The sequence below is a fragment of the Eutrigla gurnardus genome (genome assembly GCF_963514095.1).
Source record: "Eutrigla gurnardus genome assembly, chromosome: 18".
Taxonomy (NCBI): Eukaryota; Metazoa; Chordata; class Actinopteri; order Perciformes; family Triglidae; genus Eutrigla; species Eutrigla gurnardus.
Window position 1 is genome coordinate 20,499,258 of NC_139929.1, and position 20,740 is coordinate 20,519,997.

Sequence of the window (20,740 nt, forward strand, 5' to 3'; positions counted from 1 at the left end):
AAAACCATAATCAACAACCCAATGTGCGACGAAGACCACTTCTTACATATACAGTTTGTTTTAAACCAGTTAAAACCTAAACCATCATCAGACAAGAGCCAATTGGCTCCCAGAATGCATTTCATCCAATGTGTTCCACCCCTTCTGCTCTCCACACGTACCTTCATATTCCAGGCGCGGAGGTTGCTGCTTGCCGTGTAAAATCATCATCATGCTCGTTTACACCACAGGACTGAATAGTGGTCAAGATGGCTCATTGATATTCCTACAGACCAGAACTGCAATACAACGTGGATTTAATTCACCTAACATTTATCTAAGTGTGTGTGAAACAATTCCATCCAAAGCTGCTCAAAAACTGGCAGTGGCGTAAAATGCAGAAAGCTTGGAAAAATGACAAATGTGGCCATTTATGTAATTGATAAAAGGTGTGATAGCGAGTAGATAGATCAGACAGACTGTCAGGAGAGCGGAGGCCCTTAGTGACTGATTAGATACTAGGCAACTACCAGAAGTGAGAAGAGCAAGACATCAAAGGAATAGATTGTCAGTTGGCAGGGTGGGAAACGCATCAACAAAATGTACTTGTCCTGTGAATTAGTGCGATCAGAGGGCTCAATCTGGCTTATTAGAGCTGGGTTTCAAGTGGCTCCAAAATGCATCTTGGCTTCTTTCCCACCCTGGGACTGAAGATGGTTTCAGAAGTGAGCAGAGCAGACAGAACAGAGAAGAAGAGAGACAGAGGAGGTGAATGCAGAGCTACAGAATAGTTTTATTAAGCATGCTACAGACGTAATGCAGAATACACCAGAGAGACCATGAGAGGGGGAAACTCAAAAAGCAGGAAACCAAGGCGCACCTCCCCTTGTTAGAAAATAATTCATCCTTTAATCGTGCCTCTTCAGAACTATACCAAATCCTTACATGTTGAGCTGTATAAAATTTGAAGAAAAAACAAACAACTATCATTTCAGAGTAATAACCTCAAGTCAAGACGTCCTGTTAGGTAGTTTAAAAAAAAAGAAAAAAGAAATTAACTCATAATTTTAAAATTCTGGGCATCAGAGTGTTCAAATGTTTTTTGTTTTTGTTCAAATTAATTAAAAGGAACACTAAAGGCACAGAAACTTTGGTCCAACGGAGTAGCCCTCTCGAGTAAACTGACACATGACAATGAAATCACAGTGGACTCATCTTCCGACTGCTTCCACGGCATGCAACACCTTCTGAAGTGAGATCCCATCAAACTATACATGCTTGGAAAACCATAGTCACTGACATGTACACCTCACTGCTAGACACTGCTATGGAAAACAAGCATGGAAGGCTTCAAAAACACACATAAAGGAATACTTTGCCACGAGCCACGTTGTGATATGTGAGGTAATGCAGTTAAAAACCGGGGGAAGAACACGCTGAACAAACTTGTGGAATCATGGAATTCAAGTGAAGCTGGCTGGCCATCTCGGGATGCTCTTCAACTGTTACATGTTGCCTCGGGAATATTCTCTCCAGTTAACGAAACTAAAAAGGGAAAACGTCGTGAATCTAAAACAAAGAAAGCTACGGCTCGTTGGTGGCGGCGCTTCAAAAAACTCTAATAATATCTAAAGGATGACGAAACATATTACATTCTCACCAAACCCCCCAAAATATACACCAATACCAATGTGCCTCAGAAGCATAGGAGGGGAATTAAAGAACATGTCCAGCTGTAGAAACAGTTGATATTGTCAAGTAAGGCACATAAGTACTGTATCTTTTCAACTAAATAAAGATTTTAACACTGATCTACATCAAACTATCATACAGGGGGACAATCAATCATGTCAATATTTTTGCTTGACAAAAATACAGAGGTACAGTTAAGAACAGCTGGGAGGGTCCAGTATCTGCGACATACTCAATTGTTCTTTTTAAAAAAACGATGCACGTCAAAAATGTCAGTCTCTCTCCAGGAATGACAGGATCAACCAAACCCCAACAACAGAACTGATTCTCTCAAGAGCTCACAGACACGGTCTGGAAGCTTTTCGGACCGCCAGCTCCGAGACTCTGGCTCGCTTCTTTTCCCCCCCTTTCAAATGGTGGACTTTGAGAAGGAGACTCTCAGGTGCTGGTTGCCTCCCATGTTGTAGTTGTGAAGGTCGATCAAGGCCTGGATGGCCTCCTCCACTGTTGACATCTGGATCAGAGCCATTTTGCGATCCCTAAAAAAAAAAAGAAGAGTCACAATCATTAACTGTCCAAGATGGAGGTCTAAGATAGATCTTCAACAGTAACATGTTGTCAGGGCCTGTTCACTTAGTAGGATAGGTCTACATACTGGAAAAACTTGAATGCTTTCACAGTGCCTCCAGCGTTGGAGAAGAGCAGCCGCAGGTCATCCTCCGTCACATCTTGTCTGTTGAAATAAAGGTCACAGATTACAGTCAGGCCGTTCACAGGGAATCCTTCTTTAGCATGAAGTAGTGCAATGACAACAGTTGACAGTGAGTCTGTGGGTTCACCAGCATGCAGTGTTTATGATAAAAAAAATTATGCGGTTCATTTTTGGTAAGTTTTCATTGCTCTTAGCATCGCAAATTAAATTCCATTCACATCCGTTGTTTTGGCATGAAACTGACTACATCAATGTGCTCAAATACAACCAAAGCTGTCTGCAGACACCACTACAGGGACATGAGGAAATATGTCTGTCACTGAGATACAGATTTGGGGGGATATGAAGAATTATTTAGATTCATTGGAGATTAAAACTTTGCCAAATCTTAGACTTACAATGCGCACAATGTTATTGTTTATTTGTTTTAATAAATTCAGAGGGGACATTAAAGGAAGCTGGCGGTGGTCATAACACACAGTCCCACCTGCCTTTAGAAAATTGACAAAAACGATTGACATTTTTCATTCACACAATAAAAATAAAACTATTATAAACTACTATTTCCAAAGGCTGTTTGAGCTGTACGAAGAGCTTGCATAGTGACGGTAATTAAAAAGACTGAGCAGCTGACTAGTATAGCACCTGCTGCTTTGGTGCCTCATTCAATGGTCTCAGCAGACCTTATTCACAGTAGATATTAGGACGAGTCCTGGAAAAGTTAGGAGTCTATACGATGACATAAAAACAATCTGCTATTGTGCGTTCTGGGTCTCTGGGACACTGAAAGGACCTGAGCCATCTTTATCATCGCTTTCTTGTTATGTCAAGTCAAAATGTCTGCCATGAACAGGTCTATACAGTCTGGTACTCAAACAGGTCTGAGCGTCCCAGTGGACCTACATGAACAGCCCTCATTCTTTTAAGGGATATTTGAGACAGCAGTCTCCGGTATCAACCGCAGTAATCAATAACAGTGAGCGGGCTGCTTTGGGACTTACGGGATGTTGGAGAGGTGAAGCGTGGCAGATGGCGGGAAGATGTTCTGGAAATTCTTGGAGCCAGGTTTCTTGAAGCGATGAAGTGGGGAGTTGGCGTAGTCCTTGGTCAGGCCCTGGTCGTCCAGGCCGTCTCGAGGCAGCGCCACCGTCTGGTGTTTGGACAGCGTCACCCGGATTATCTTCCCGTACATCTTCTGGCCATTCAGGTGGCTCATTGCTTTGGCCGTGGAAAAAGAAATGAAGGTCATGGGTGAGGATGCTGTAGCCTGGTATTCACCGACTGAACTAACTGAACCCAATAAGAAAAATGGAAATCACTACACAGTTGAAACTCCATCCAGACCCATTTAAAGAGAAACTGAATGTGATGTATATGGCACCACACTCGGAAATAATTAAATGTATATTTCACTTTCACTGGGGCGACATAATATTGGAAAATATCTGGCATTATAATTTTTTCTCTACAATATATTACGATATGAAACATATTACGTGATATGAAACATTTACATCCCTGAATGTTGCAGCCTAAAGACTAAAATCATCACGTTGATGCAATTTGAGAGCAATTAGGAGGCTAGATAAACAATGTTGTGCTCTAGTATACAATTAAATCATAAGCACATTGATTATCGAGACACAAAGGGTGATGACACAACAAAATATAGTTAATGAGACTGGCTCCGTATTTCAAGATGGGCAGGGTGGGTTGCCAACATTGCTGCAGACCTCGCACTGAGGACCAGCCTCCCCCGGAGCCCTGTCCCTCTGTGCAGAGAGCGGGCCGGAGGACGAGTGCCTTTAAAAGGTCCCCTATTAGACACAGCTGTCAGAGGTCCAACAACACTGTATTTGATATGCATTGCCCCAAACCCATCCATGGTCCTGAATTTCAGCTGTCTAAAAATTGCTCAAATGAGCTCTGCTGAGAACAGGCTGGTTTCTGTGTCTGCACCTTTAAATGCTAATGAGCTCCGTCTGTCATCGCCTACTTGGAGACGATGCCGCTTACGCTAGCGGTAGCATGCACCAATGTTTACGTGGATGTATGGCTATGGCTCGCCTATGTGACTCAGGTGAAGTTGCTGGGTCCCGTATGGTTGGGACAGATCCTTTTACGAGGGTCAGTGTCGAGGCAAAGCCAGCTTTGTACTGACCCTCGTCACTGAAGCAGTCCCATGTGAAGTGGTTAGCAGACACATACAAGCTAACACGGACTGATATGGAAATGTTGTACTTCTTGATGAGAGATATCTGAACTGAAGACTTACACATGAGAAGGTTTGGTGTGAATGTAAATGTGTCCTGTGACCTGTGACCTGTGGCCTGTGGCCATTTGTGTGTGTTTTGCAACCGATGTGTGTCTTGCGACATAGTTGTGGTTTATGACCCAGGTGGGGTTTGTGACCCATGCAAGGTTTAGTTAAACATTTGAGTTTACGACTTCCATCCCTGTGAACTGAGTGAAAACACACCCACAGAAGATGGATAAATACCATGTTTGTCTCACAACACGATGAGTCTTCACCTTGTAACAGACCAGCATGTTGCTCTGTGAATTCTCCTCTTGATCAAGATTAAATCCCTGTTTGGACCTTGAGCTGACTCTGATCTCCTTCCTCCAGTTCTAAACCAACGGGTAATTATTTTAACACGGACCGTAGCCGGCACATTGTCATTGTCCCTGTAGCTGGGACCGAATATAAGCACTTATGTTGATTTGTACAACCAGCAACAGAGCATCTGTGTGTCTAGCTCTGAGCAACGACATTGTAAAACACGGCTATCTCACTGCTGTCTCACCAGGGCACACTCCCTTTGTGTTTTCCTCATCCTGGGAGTTGGCAGGCTCAGGGAGGACCAGTTTATAGCTGTAGAGACCAGAGAAAACCTGTTTTTCGTAATATGGGACCTTTAAGCTTATGGTTAACTCAGGAGTTTGACATTTTGTTGGTGGTTTGCTTCCATTTAAATCATTAATCTTTATCCATCTACTTTTTAAATTTGTGAACATGCCATAAAGACAAATGCCGGTCCAGCTGGTTTGCAGAAATAGTTTAAGCTTGTACACCAGATGGCAAAACCAGAAAGCGACCCAGCTGTAATTTGTAGCACTCAACAGGTGAAGCGTTTACAGTATGGTGTATACCACCCTTGATGCAGCAGTGAAGGGACAAACGCATCCCAAGACAATTAGATGTGAACGACTAAAGTGGTCGGATGATACATCTGCTCACCTAGCTGGGCCTGGTTGGCGTCTGACATCTGAATGAGAGCGCTGTCCTTTTTATTGTAAAGGATTTTCACCCTCTGGACATCGCCATACACTCCTGCATTAGAGGTACAGGCAGCCAGGAGGAGAGGAGGTGAAGTGGAGAGAAAGCAGACAGTTAGAAAAAAACAGAAAGTTAGCACCGGAGACAAGGATATTTCAAGACAAGAAACACAGAAGTGAGACTAGCAGAGTACACACAAGAACTTTACAGCAGACTTTAGAGTGAGAGGTGTAGAAAGAACAGGTGAAGAGAGAAAAGACACCCTCTTAACAGATGAGTTATCAAGCTTTGTCAGGTGGCTATAAATAAAAACAGCATGCAAAAATAATGACTAAACCGTGCATTAACACATACTACAGAGTGAATTATTGGGCAAAGTAATCAACATAAACCCAAACCAATAAACAGGGGGCCAAGATGTATTACAAATTACTAAACAAGTTACTGTGCGCAAACATAATAACGTAACGTAATAATAACAATAATAATAATAATGACAAATGTCTCAAAGAATAGAATAGAAAGAAAATAGAACAAAAAGAAAAGGTAGAAGAGAGAGAGAGAGAGAGAACGTGAGAGAGAGAGAGAGAGAGAGAGAGAGAGAGAGAGAGAGAGAGAGAGAGAGAGAGAGAGAGAGAGAGAGAGAGCTAACGATAACATACCGAAGAGGGTAAACAGACTTTGGGGCGTAACCATCTTTAGAGGGAGAGAAGAGCAACAAGCAGCGTGAGACAGGTAGAGAGGTAGAAGAGTCGGAGCGGAGCGGAGGTAGAGATGGACAGATCGATCCAGAACGGAGGTAGGTAGGAGGAATGGTGGTTTTTGTTTTCCCCCCGGAGAGTGATGAGGTGGTGGGTCATGGAGGAGGGGAGCAGGCGGCGAAAGAGGAGTCATAGGGAGGGAGGGCGAGGGTTCGTTAATGTGGGGAGTAGGTGGTGGAGGAAGAAGGTGTGATTTGAGAGTTTTAAAGTCCCCCAGCAGCATATGGAGCGGAGGGGGAGGCAGGATGAATGGAGGGGGAGAGGAGGGGTGGGGGTAGGGAGGGGAGGGGTATGAATAGGGAGGCAAATGCAAATTGGGGAAAAAATAAAAAATAAATAAAAAGTGAGAAGGGGGAGGGACAAAAAATAAAATATAGGTCAGTACACTGGAATAATGCAGGTAGTTTGGTCAGAGATAATGGCTTGGATCAATGTTTTTTTTTTCCGTTTTTTTTTTCAAAATACAGCAAATAACTTGCGCCAAAATGTCTTTCACCCTGGACAAGCATGGGGTAAAGGTACATTCAAGTCAAAATAATAATAAAATCAGCAATATAAAGTCATAACCATGGGATAAAAACAACATGCAGCAGGTTGGAATCTGAAGATCTACAATCTTTCAGGGAGGGAGAATGGTACTACAAGAGTGTCAGAAGCTGAGGGGGGAAAATTAGTTAAGAGACCATGCGGTTCAAATTTTGTTCTGAAGTACAAGTTGGCATGCAAGAGTTGATGTGAAGGCCACCTGAGTAAAACATGGCGTTCACACAAGTCTGAAAGGCTAAAAGAAAGATTAAGCACAGTATCTTAACATCAGTTGTTTGAATGGTTGAGATACTGTCAACGCCTCTGGTATGACACATTCACTCACAGCCAGAGAAAATAGACTGATGAGGAAAGAGACATTAGGTGAGACAAGTTTGATTAAAGTCACAGTAAAATCAAAGAAACAAAGGAACCAAAAAAAAAAAAAGATAATAAAATGCGGAAGAAGAGGTAAAAGACAGTGAGCAAGTGTTTCAGAGAGTCAGGTATTTGTTCCCAGAACTGAGACACGGGTTAGGAGACCACAGAATGGTTTCATATGAGCTTTCATATGAGCTGAGGAGAGGTGAGGAGAGCTTAGAGAGAAAAACAGAAGAGGGACAGTTAGCCGAGTTAGATACAGTTTGACCAGAGAAAGGAAGGGCCCAACATTGAGGAGGAAAGAGGGGAGGGCTTTGGTGCGGTGACAGAAACAGCAAACCCCCCCTCTCTCTCTTACTGGGACATAATGAGTCTTGACCAAAAGTTTAAAACAAAACAAAAAAAAAACAGCAAGGCTCTGGGTATGTGAACAAAAACAAAGGAAAAGGTTAGACATTAATGTTTTACTTCATATCAAAGCTAACTGGAATAACAAGAAGTCCAGCCAATCTCTTCTAAATTGGATTTAGATTCTCACGGTGTAATGTCAATTTCCCTTTGGACAGGTCAGTAATTAGTGATTAAATGCAACTAACAGCTCTGAGCTTCAAAATGTTCCATAAATAACTAAAAGGAAATGACAGAACACAGGAGAATATTCTGCAGATATGGACTAGTTTTCTGCCTCATTACTTCGTCTGACTACTGAATATTTTGGAGGGGATAAAATGCTCAAATTGGTGGGTGAACAAAACCCAACTTTCTCACAGAATAGTTGCTCTTTTTTCTACATTTGAGAGTTTTTAAAGACTTAATTAGGTGGTTTAGTTAATGTGATCAAAGTTTAGTTCTAAGGTTAATCTGTACAAAATGTCCCACTATGAACCGTCTTCATATATCCTCTATGACAGACACAAGACAATGAAAATAGTAGCACAAGCAGGACGACTGGCCACAACCAGCAAAAAAAGGACAGGATGGATGAAGGTGGTGGGTAGGGGTTCCATCTCTCTGGTGTGTGTGTAGGTGTGTTACTGACCTCCTCGTTGAGGTTGCTGACCAGCAGGACCCCGCTGGACCCCGCCTGTCCAGCTAGCGCCACCCTGCCTGCAGCAGCAGCAGCTGCCGCTGCTGCGCTCAAAGGGTTCAGGGCTCCTGACAGGAAGTAGACAAGAAAATCATGGAATGGAGAGCAGCACTTCCACTAAAGCACATCATTACAACACTGAGCAAGGATACAACTTTTAACCTGACAAAATGACTGATACTCTCTATTCAGCAGCTGCAGCCACCACCCAGTATTTATGAATTCAATTTAAAAGCTGTAATAAAAACACAGCGTTTACAAATTGTAAAATATTGTAGCTTGTCCAGAAACATATCAAAAAGTCTGGTGGGACTAAATTCAGCCAGTTGATACAAACAACAACAAGATAAAAAAGGAAGAGAAATAAAAATGTGATGTACCTGGGATCTTACCGAGGAGGGAGTTGGAGTCTTTGCTGAAGGCGGCGGCCACCGTGGAGTCGAGGCTGGGCTGGCCGTCGCCAGCAGGCAGCTCGGGTCGCGTGTAGTCGCGACTCTTGTCGTTGTTGTACTTGACATTTAGGTTGACCAGCTTGGAGAAGTCAATACGCAGCGTGCAACATGAATTGTAGATGTTCTGGCCATCCAGTGCCTGGCAGGAGAAAATAAGGTCATCCCGTATGTTCACCTCTTGCAAGTGGCGTTGCACCCCGATAACAAAGGGAACGGTAGGTGATGAATAATACAGAAACCATGAGTTGTGGGAGCTGCGTATAAACAACGTCTCACCAGTTTGGCCTGCTGTGCATTGACAGGATCGCTGAACTGCAGAAGGGCCTGGAACTGATTGTTCTTTGTGAATGTGATAATCTTCATGACGGTGCCAAACTTTGAGAAAATCTGCAAACAAAACAAATAACACAAATACAAACTGTAACGCTCGAGTACAAACTAGTGTTGTCACGATACCAACATTTTGGTACCGGTACCGGTACCAACATGTGTTTCGGTACTTTTCGGTACTTTTTCAAATAAAAGCACTGAATGTGGCTTTTCTTCCTGAGTAAATGACCTGTCGTTCCCTGAGCTCAGTGTGCAGGTCTGGGGGCTTGTCCTTTAAGTGTTTGGCTAAGTCGGAGGTGTTTCTGCCGTTAGCCATGCATGTTTTTAAACACCGTTTACATAGTGGTGCATCGGCGTTAACTGCCTCGCTTTGCGCATTTGTTTTAAGCTAAAGTACTGCATATCGCACTTTGCGGCGCTGGTTTGTCCACAAGTTGCGGCGTGGTGACGGGTGCAGCAGCCAGTCTCCTCTCCGTGCTTCTCTCGCTCGCGCTCTCTCCAAGCTTTCCTCCTGCTCCGTTTGTTGCTCCAGTCCACGCTGCTCGCTAACTTGCTAGCTGTTTCCTCCGGCTTGCTTGCTTGCTTTTTCTTTTTATCTCCCCAAGCTGCGGCTCGCTCCTCGTCCTCTCAGCTGTAGTTACAACGCGGTGACGTCACGCGGTGAGTTCGCCGCGCTGTTGCGGGCGCTGCCGGCGGCGCTGCAAGTACCGGCCCCGTCCAAATGCAATATAGTACCGTTTTAAATGCCTCAGTACCCCGGTACCAAATTAGTACCGGTATACCGTGCAACCCTAGTACAAACAGTGGATTTAATGTCATGTCCCATTTGTTAACTGTATGTAACAACTGTTGCTTACCTGTTGCAGTACATCCAGCGTAACGGGGTAGAACATGTTGTCGATGATGATCCGCAGCACAGGACTGGAGGCTGCAGCCAGAGCCTCCTGAACATCTGAGCTTGGTGACCCACCAGACTGGACGGCCGACACTGCCTGAAGCACCGCCTGGGTTCGCTACAGCCAAACACAAGCTGTCAGTCATTATCCTCAACATTGTGGCTCACAGCAGACAAGATGGTGACCAATTCACTAATTAATAATGCAAAGTAAACAGAATAAACATTGACATATGTGTCCAGGCTGGCAAAATACTAAACAAGGCAGCACCTATGGTTGTTGTTGTTAGAGACACAGAACATCGTTATCTTTAGATGTTTCTTCAGAATTTCAAAGTATTAAGACGGCTACACAAAAGGTTCTAGCTCTCTAATATCAATGAGGCTCAAGACTAGTAGCTGTGCAGCTGAAGCATGCCAAGTGATGAAATTAATAGCCGTATTGTTTAGTTAACATGAAAACCGGAGTGAGCAAAAGTGGTCCTTTAGTCTGGCTCTACTAACCTGATTGCCAGCATCAGTTTTGAGCTCTTTGTGATTGGAGTACTGAATGAAGACGGGGGCATTGCGAATATGAGGAGTTACAGTGGTGTAGTAATTAATCATAGTGATGGCCGTCTCTTCTGTCCCCATCTCCAAGAACGCCTGGAAAAGGAGAGAAGAGGAATCTGATCAATTCAATTTCTATTTTAGGTCTAAAACCCCAAATCCAAAATGTGCCTTTACACTCTGTACAGCATACAACGTCATCTGTCCTGGAACCCTCCATCGAATAATGAAAAGTGATTCCCTAAAAACCCTAAAACAACCATTTTAACATCAGAAAATGAAAAGAACCCTCAGGGGGACACATGGGGGGGTCCCACATCAAAATAATTACAACACAGTCCATCCATAGGACGTTATACATAGGATAATAACTGCTATTATACTTAGGCCTGTTCGATTAATCGATTTTAAATTGTAATCGCGATTATGTAGTTAGGACGATGTTAAAAACGTGAAACTCGTAAAATCGATTTTATTCATTCATTTTTGTTTAATGAACACACCTTAAGATACATGTGAAAGTGAGGTTTTTCTCTTCATCCCAAAGGGATTGTTTTTTTTTTTGGTTTACTAGAGATCTACAAGAAGATAACATGGAGCAAAGCCATATGGCAAAAGTTCATTAATTGTTCTTTTTATTAATCCCTTGAGGGGGTTTTTGTTTAATAAGAGCAAGGTTTGCACTCAAATCACAATGGGGAAATTATTTGCAAAATGTTCAATAAAAAACAGCATATTTGAAATCATTTCACAAAATAATCGTAATGGAAAATCAGATTTTGAGAGAAGAAAATCTAGATTTTATTTTTGGGCAAAATCGAACAGCCCTAATTACACCATTTATAACGTCCTATGGATGGACTGTGTTGTAGAAGTAGCAGTAATGGCAGAAATAATAGTAGAATAATAGTAGTACTACTCGTGATAACAGCATTAGTGGATCTAAATAAATAATTCCTGACCACTGTTACCAAAAAGTCATTATCTGATCATTTCTACTAAGGTTCCACTAAATTTATCAGAGTGAAACGGATGAAGTTGTCTGAACATAAGACGAGGCAGTTGCTGGTCGACCCAGAGTAGCTGGCACACGGACATTGGAACTGTGAGTAGAACAAAGCAGCTGTAGTTGACAGGAATGTAGGGGACACATGCCAAGTATCTCCTCAGCTGCCAGACAATTGGCTTTTGGTCAGGAACTCTAGGCATGTTTCAGATGCAGATCAAGATAGCAAGATGCTGCTAAATCAGTCTGGCATCCTGGATATACTGTATCCTTCAAATGCATGAAGTAGATCAGTCTGCTCCTCGCTGAAATCCACTTTTTGGTTTATCCAAAGTTCGATATCTACTCGGGCAGTGCAGTTTGCGACAGCGTGGGCTCAGTGGTAACTCTGACAGCTTGACGGAGTAACAGCGGGGCGTGGGGCTTAACGAAGGATCAATTGTTATGTGGTCGTTGCAAATAAACCATGTCCATCCATTCCACTCACCTGGTTCTTTCCCTTCAGTGTGAGGATATTGGTGACTTTGCCAAAAGGCAAGCCAAGGGCGATGACTTCCGTCTCTGAGGCCTCGTTGGGCAGTTTCCTGATGTGGAGCACACGAGATGGTGGGGCCTCCTCCACCCTCAGCTTTTTACTGTCACTGCCATTGGAAGCCCCATCTAAAAGTTTACATAGATATTGATTAATAGCGCTAATCAATTGACAAAGGCCAAAAAGCAATGTCTTTTCACTACATCTCTAACTCTCTCTGACTTTTAACAATAAGGCAGACCAATAGTCTGTCCCAATACTTTCTCTCAGCCCCAAACCCATTGTTGTGAAGAGATACATATTTTAGATATGATTAGATATTATTAAAAGCTCAGCAATATCCAAATAAATAAAAAAAAACAGACCACATTAACTTTTAGAAAATGTTAATGTGGTCAAGCAGAGAAGAGATGTGCATTTAATGGGGACTATTTTCAGTCCCCAATAAATAGGAAGTAATCCAGATTTGGTGCTCTAGTGAGTATGTGGGGCAGCATGACTCATAAACTACAGTGTGCGTGTTCATGATAATGAAGGAACAGGTGAGTGCAACATTGTTACCCACTGATGTGTTTTAATACTTTTTAGAATCTGTGACACAGAGGAAGAAGATATATCAGGCTTTGGATACACACATAATATTTAAAAGGATGAATTCATATTTTTGTGTCTGCATTTGTTCCCAAAGAGAAAAAAAAGAGATGTGAATAATAAGACTAAAAAAAACGATGTTTTTCTTTAATAGTTAAATTTGCTCCCAGGTCATAGTAATGTTTTCATGTGTGTGTTGTTGGTTGCTATAACAATATCAGGAAATGTACTGTATATTTAAAAACATACTATTTCCATGGTAGCATGTTGAGTGCTGTAAGTGCTTACTTACAAATATTACACTCTGCCCTTTACAGAGTTGCTTTATTTTCTGTAGAGATGGAGCCGATGCAATCCAATATTGTATTGGATTCCAATATGGCATAATGTACATTGGATTGCAGGTATCAATCAATCCAGTTATTTAATAATGGTGGAATATGTTACTTCGGACATGTTACGTCCACAAAGAAGCTAGTGAGCTAAGCTCAATAGCATGGAGGTTGAGTGGTTGTTCGAAGCCCAGAACAGGAAATAAATGTGATAAACAATTACTAATTTCACAGTAACCGTTATTCAGCTTCCTACCAGGCAAACCGTTTTTTCATCACAGTGACAGCTACAAACCCTCCAAGGTAACCATAGCAGCCTCTGACCACTCCTCTATTCAAGGTTGACTCAGACCTCTGGTCTCTCCTTTCAGGGTTTTCCATAAGCATCGGCTGTCGGCTAGATAGCCAGACATTAGAACATTTCCCAGCAGACTTCTTTCTTACCGTTTTTTCCATTTGTGAGTTGCTTCTCGTCTTATTGATGTGAGGTGCTTTGCATCCAACTGAGCAGAGCCTAAGTCACGGAAGCTAAACTGTCACTCACTACTTGTTTGTGTGTGCACGCTTGTCAGTTGCATGAGGAGAAGGGATCCCCACGATACATCTGTTCTGTGGCGTCTGCAGGGGGGGCAACCAACAGGGGACGTTAGCAGCCAACATTAGCAGCTGTAACGGCAGCGTTGGCTCAACACCAAACTAGAGAACCTATATCAGCTGCACTGACCTAAAATTAATTATGAGATTAGCTAAGCTAAACATTGCTAGCGGAGGGGAGAGGCAGCAAGTTTGAATAGAGACAGTGGCAGCAAGCTGCTCCCATCAAATAGCTGCTGATCTAACAGTGAGGAGAGTCACTCCACTGCTGCGACAGTGCCACATACATGTGAGGCGTTGGGCCGCTTGCCACCGTTTTTAAACAGTTCAAATCAGAACTTCATTCTTTTTATCATATTACAAAGAAATCTGTGCCCCACCAAAGTAAAAGAACAGGAGCTAAGGGTGTAGAATTGGTCTGGACCTTTATCTTCAAAATATTAGAACTTTATTCTAGACCTTTCAGATACAGATATGCAGGCATGTTTTGAATGTGTAGAATGTTTTGAAAATGGCCAGAATTTGCTGAAACGTGTGATTACAGTCCAGGGACTTAAAATATGAATAAATACGAACAAATTAATGGCGTATTGACACGAATAGGTGCCAAATGACTATACTTCCCCAAACCAAGGCTCAAAAGAAGAGGAAACTAACAAACAATATAAAATGAGACAAGTTGTTATATTATTAGAATATTTTGACAAATATTATTATTGTTAATATTTTCAAGCAATAAAAGGATGCTTATGCTTTCCTGCATTATATTTCATATTTGGACTGCCACAGCAAACTTTTGCATAAGGAAATAAAATAAAAATATATAGAACAAATAGAATGATGCAGTGTCGTCTTCACTTGCATTTAGAGATATTAGTGACAGTTCATAATAGATCGTTTTCTAATATTGTTGCATTTAATTTATTTGATAAGATGTTTGCACTTTCCCTCCACAAATATTCATTTTGAACAAAGTATGATGGAGTTGTCAATTTGCCATTGCACTTTGAAATTATCTTATTGCTTTACAACTCATTTAAAGAAATGTACTCGTAGTTAATTACTTTGCATTGAAAGGAGTTACCATAGCAATTTGCACTCCTACACCAGCCATGCAATTGCAATTTCAATGAAAAAGAGCTCTGGATTGGAATGATATCAGTATCGACAGATAACCTAATTGGGATTTCGGAATGGGGTGGACGTGAAAAAAGGGTATCAGTTGCGTGCGATTTTGTGTTCTTGTTAACTTTCAGCATAAGACTGCTGATGGGGAAGGGGAAGCCTGGAGTTGGAAATCTTCCTAATCTAATAAAGCACTCAGTTGTACAACAGCCCTTTGTCATTTAAGTGTGAGTGGATATATCTGTTCCTATGTGAATGCATAATAGCAGATAATGACTGCTCACATAACACTGATTGTAGCAGCTTATGTGCAGGACATCATCATCCATGTAACACCTCTCAATCAAAATATGCCATGCTTGTATTCGTGATAGGATAAAGGAACTACGCCACATTTCATCTCAAAAATGGGATTGAGAAGAAGACATTTCTCTTACTGTACAACGTGCTTAGCAACCCAATGGATAGCTCATTATAGTGTAAATAGCTGAATCATTTAATTCAGCAATTATTTTAAGTTCTGAAGCGATCTGACCTCATCCAGGTCCCAGTCACCTGTCGGTGGAATCAAGCAATTTGTCTTAACTTGCACGGTGATGTCTCCTTACACATCAAAGTGAGAATGCATATGTAGCAGAGCAATGTATTTACACATTACCAAGTTACCACGGTTACATTTTGAACTGCTCAAATACATTACTCTAAAGATAGTTTTTTACTGAAAACAAAAATGACAGTAAATTAATATTCTAGATAATGAATATGCACACAGTAGTGTTTGCCAGTCAAACTATCCTGAGTTGATGAGTTATTCTGTTGTGTAGCACAACACCTGACCTACCCGTGTTAAAGAGTAGGTCAGGTGATCTGTAACTAGGGCTGCTCGATTATGGCAAAAATCATAATCACGATTATTTTTGGTCAATATTGAGACCACGATTATTTAACACAATTACTCATTGATTTTTGGAAACAGGCATTTATTCATCTTTTAAAAAAAGCATATTTTTAACAGTGGATTTCCTTTAAATTGAAATATAATACAACTGGGGAAAAATAAAAAAGGGGAAAATAAATTTATTTATATATATATATATATATATATATATATATATATATATATATATATATATATATATATATATACACACACACACACACACAAACATACATACATACACACATATACACACATTACAGAAATAGATAGATCAAAATAAATAAGATCAACTATGTTGTAGTGCACTTCCACCAACTGAAAACTCCTCCAAAATGCTGCTTAATGTCTCTGTCCAAAATCCGCTCGGCTCACACTCACATGTGCTGGTGCAGGCCGAGTGTTTACTAGAAATATGTGCAGACGGACTTGTCAGTAAAGTGTCAGTCATGTTCTCTGTGTTGTTCTCTATTGTGATGACTTGAGACGGCGCTCCTTGAAAACAACATCAAGCCAATGGTGTGATGACGTATGTATAAGAGGCAATCAGGCCTCGGCCCGTTTGGGCTGGAGCAGTGCGAGTGCAAGCTGGCTGGGGACGGTACGGATCGAACAGCTCTGGTGTGAGTGCGCCCTGAGAGTGAATTTGGGCTTTTAGGGAGGGGGAGGGGTGAAAGCGCACCGCTGTAAAGGAAAGGGGGGCGTAGGATTTATAACAATCAAAACGGGAGCATCATTGCCAAATGGAAAAATTAGGCAAAATAATCGCTTTATTTCAATTATCTTGTTTTCATAATCGTTGGGAGCCAAAATTGTAGTTGAGATAAAAACTTGATTAACAGAGCAGCCCTATCTGTTACACATACTTAATAAAAAACTGTTTTAAAAAAAGCAATCCGAGCAAGAGAAGGAAATCTTGCATTTAAAGAAGTTTTCAGTCCTTCCATATCTGCAAGACTGGTTATTCAACATGACCAATGGTTGATATTGTGAAGCTACCTTATAAATGCATGATGAGAAACCCACTATATTAGACAGGTCCCTGGTGTGACATTAGCTTGGAGGCGGGTGTTGTGTACCAATGGTAGACTGGGTCTTTGATTAAAGACCCTTGTGTATGTCTGTATTTCCTTGGCAGAATATTTAATAGCCTAACTTTGTCGTGGCAAAACCAGCTCTTTCAGTCATCCTTCATTCTGTAGTTTTCTACATCTTAACAGTGAGGAGGCATTTAAATACAATGGTATCCACTGTTTGCTCAAGTCACATGTGATGGTGCGTGGGTGCCCACCTACTGAGGAGTGTGATGTTATTCAGACACTAATAATCTAAAAGATGAGAAACGGTTCAGCGCAGCCCGTTTCGCCTTTCAAACACCTATTCATCTTTTAATTTCCTTTAATGCCGTCTGCCACTGGCGATCAAATGGTTCCATCAAGCCCCTCCCTATTTAAGGGTGGTCGGAACGAACTCACCACTGATACTGCTCATGCCAGAGGTGGGACTGTTGTACATACTCAGCTCATCTGATCCTCTCTGTGGAAAGAAAGACAAAGACAGACAGTCAGGCACAGTTGTGAAATAATAGGGGAAACTATTTCCATTTTCCAGACAGGCCCTCAAAGATGACAATACAGCAGAGGTCTCTGAAGGCAATTTACAGGAACAAAAAGGAGGGAAGAAGAGTAGGTGGAAAGGAACATAAAAGAGAAGAAGAGTGGTCTGCTCCTCCTCCTCTGGTGTGGGTTTAATCTTGCTGAATTTAAGATGTCAAGATGTGTCATTTCATCCTGAGCTATACTAGGTCCCAGAAGGATTGCTGGAGCTGACGGGCGCCCTGTGCTCTTAAACCTGACTGATGGGATGAAGACGATGCTGGCTGGGGACCCATTACACACACAACTTTGTAATAGCTTCACACACCCCTCCTCGATTCTGTCTGACTAAATTTGAACCAATTGTTCTTTTGTCACCAACATGCTTTATGGTTACGATAAACTAGATGTTGCAGGCCCTTCTACAGCGACATGACACAAATAAATTGAAAGGGTAATAACGTTGTCCGGCTTGGGCCAAAATGTGAGCACACAGTGCACAAGCCAAGAACCCAAGAAATGATTTCTCTCCCAACAGCTGGAAACCGTCGCTGTTTTATCCTTGACACTGAAATATTGATTAAATAAACAGGACGACAAAACTCACCATATCATAAACAATCAGAATGTTATGTCTGTTCTGTTTTAATTCGAGAGGACTTTAACTTTGTTTTGTGCTGACGGAAATGCAGCAGGCCCTCAGCAAATCAGGTTAGTTTGCCAGGACAACAACGCACTTACACGAGGAAACAGGTTTGTTTGGTGATTAGCTGGGACACAAGCCCTACCCAGCTCATGAAAGCCATTTTATTCAAAAAGTTCAAACAAATATTCTGATTGTCCTTGTGTAAACATGAGGGATGTTATCTTTATTTTATGGCTGTTTGTTTTGTTACAAATGCATTAAAACAGTGCTGAGTGTAATGGTTTGTAAAGGTGCTAAAACCGTTAGAATTTAAAAGTTAAAATATTCAACATTTAGGATACTGATTCATCACTTAGAAAGACAGCTGTATCCTGTAGGATCAAACCTGAAAACTCTGGAGAGGTGACATGATAAAAAAGTATGTAGGAGGCCCCAGAGGAACATTTGACTGGTTTTAATATGCAAATGAAGTCTGTTGGCGCATCTTGAAATGCACTTAAAAAAGTATTCAATATGAAGAATGGCCTACTTTAGATAAATATTCTATTATTGGACTATTGGTGTTAATGCATTGATTTGTGCATTAACATGTTCATAGCTTTAAAGTTGCAACTGGCAAATGTTGTATATATATATATATATAATAAATTCTACATTGCTAATTGTAATCTACAAATAAGTAGCTAAAGCTGACAGATAAATATAGTGGAGTACTCGGCACCTACACCAGCTAAATAATTAATTCATATTAAAATAAATCAATAAATAAATACATTATTTAAGTAGCAAACTCATTCAAAGAATATCTAACCATGTAGACTATGTGCTTAACCTTACCAAGTGTGCAGTTGAGGGAGCAATAGAGCAATAGAGAGAGAAAGTGTGTGACAGTGAGTAAGAAGTTAGTATTATAGCTGTGAATGTAGCAGAGCAGTGTGTGTACCGTTTGTCGTGAATATATGCTAGAACTTCTCAAATCCAAGCCAAGGCCCTCTGCCAAACTCAGCACTGACTGATTACAATAAAGGGGGTTAGCCTGGGCCCCAAAGTTGGCGACAACCTTAAGCTCACTTAAGGTGGTCTGACCATTTCAATTCAAAACTTCCTTCTGAACTATTTAGGGATGTTTGGAAAAAAAAAACACCAATGTATTGAAGGGTTGATGCACGAAATAATATTTTCCATTTGTTTTGATCAACCGCAGCAGTACACAATTACAAACAAAGTGCAAGTCAGTGTAGTGATAATTTGAAAAAACTCACCTTCAGTCCAACTGCAACATCACTTATGCTGAAAGAAAAACAAATTTAATTTGGATTTATAATGGAAAACAAAGTTTTAAAAAGAAAAAAATACTGTCAGATATACATCACTGTCCTTTTTTCATTTTTCGTCAAGAAACGTGTTATGGTGTCTGTTAGTAAAACTGTATTATTAAGCTATAATGCATCACATATTAACAAACTCCTCGGTAGAACGACATCGTTTTAGCAGGTCTGTGTTAATGTTATGCTGTTCCAACTGCCCGTTTCACCACATCATCACACATTGAGGTCACGCTTCCACCCACAGTGTTTTGACTGACACACTAGTACACTTCATGTAACGTCAACCATAAACAATATAGCAAACCCAGTGGGCCTAGAAGACTACAGAAGTAATATCAACGCTAGTTCACGTTACCATTTGACACCGTGCAGCTTTGCTACATACCACAAGTGTTTGCACATCCTGCTTTAAAATCAGCACATACATCATTCTCATTCATCAGAAGCTCCTGTAGATTTACTGGACCTGCTCAGTCTGCTACAGCTAACGCCAATTAGCTACAACACAAAGGATCTACGTTACTGTAACGTTACGTTCGTTAGCATAACGGTCGGCTAAACTTCACTAGCCGCTTCGTAGCACACTGCTACAGAATACTAACGTGCAGGTGGAATTTTGCAACCGTGTTAACATGTCTTCATGAGACGTCGTCACATATGCAGAGCATAATTCTCAAATATGAGTAGCAATGCAGCTAATGTAATGAACAGCGGTTGTTAGCATGCTAACATCAGACTCTTCCTTAACGAGAGAGCGCGTGGCTATGGAAACCCGTTAACACAAGCGTTCAACTCCTCCTCAGCTTCTCCTTAAAATGACGCAATCTCACACTCGGTAATCTGTGGTTCCTCAATGTAATGTATATAATGTAGTTAGCATCGCCGATGAAATATTACCCGTCCATTTCTTTAGAAATCTCTCAGTTAGTCCGCTTTCGGTCCTGTTTTCTTTCCAGTGTAAAACGACACTGCGCACGCACACATACACACGAGAGTAAAATGGAGGCAAGACGATGCAATGGCGGAAATGGGCGGAAAGTGTCGAAGCTACGGAGTGTGCGCTGCCTTTTGCTACAGAGACCAAAACACACGCGTAGGTTAGTTTATTGAGGAAATATTTAGTAAATATAAAAGGAGTGCAATGGCGATGCTGTGTTGACTTATAACTGATCCTCGTTTATTCTGGCAGGAATGGAGAAGAGCGAAGATGCTGTTAGAAAGGATATAGTCCCACAATACATTGTCATAAATAAAATGATAATAAATGAATAATTGCATCCACCTGTAAACACAGCCAAAACAGTATGCCAATAATATAAGACTCCTGTTCACTGTTACACATCACTATGTGAATAATTAATTAATTAAATAATACATTATTCAAAGTATTCATTTTGGGTTTCATTTTATG

General features: G+C 41.2%; 1 protein-coding gene across 3 annotated transcripts; it reads right to left on the bottom strand.

Moving 5' to 3' along the window:
* Positions 1 to 752: 752 nt before the first annotated feature.
* On the bottom strand, positions 753 to 20,318 carry LOC311028975 (polypyrimidine tract-binding protein 2-like). 3 transcript variants are annotated; one of them, XM_084033818.1, is made up of 14 exons: positions 20,227 to 20,318; positions 19,264 to 19,291; positions 17,278 to 17,296; positions 12,137 to 12,309; positions 10,599 to 10,739; positions 10,057 to 10,212; positions 9,146 to 9,256; positions 8,798 to 9,008; positions 8,370 to 8,485; positions 6,326 to 6,359; positions 5,625 to 5,717; positions 3,385 to 3,601; positions 2,327 to 2,404; positions 753 to 2,210 (listed from the first exon to the last, which is right to left on the bottom strand). In XM_084033818.1, the coding sequence occupies exons 1-14, from the start codon at positions 20,232 to 20,234 to the stop codon at positions 2,081 to 2,083; spliced, it is 1,515 nt and encodes a 504-aa protein (XP_083889944.1). In that variant the 5' UTR covers positions 20,235 to 20,318; the 3' UTR covers positions 753 to 2,080. The 3 variants fall into 3 exon arrangements, with proteins under 3 accessions (XP_083889944.1, XP_083889942.1, XP_083889943.1); XM_084033816.1 differs by having other exon boundaries at positions 17,236 to 17,296; positions 20,227 to 20,312; XM_084033817.1 differs by having other exon boundaries at positions 8,810 to 9,008; positions 17,236 to 17,296; positions 20,227 to 20,307.
* Between the last annotated feature and the right edge of the window lie 422 nt (positions 20,319 to 20,740).

Coding starts and splice junctions, on each gene's coding strand:
- LOC311028975 (XM_084033816.1), bottom strand. Junction 12,310..17,235: donor TGGCATGAGCAGTATCAGTG/GTGAGTTCGTTC, acceptor GTAAACTTTTAG/ATGGGGCTTCCAATGGCAGT. Junction 3,602..5,624: donor CGCCAACCAGGCCCAGCTAG/GTGAGCAGATGT, acceptor CCACGGCCAAAG/CAATGAGCCACCTGAATGGC.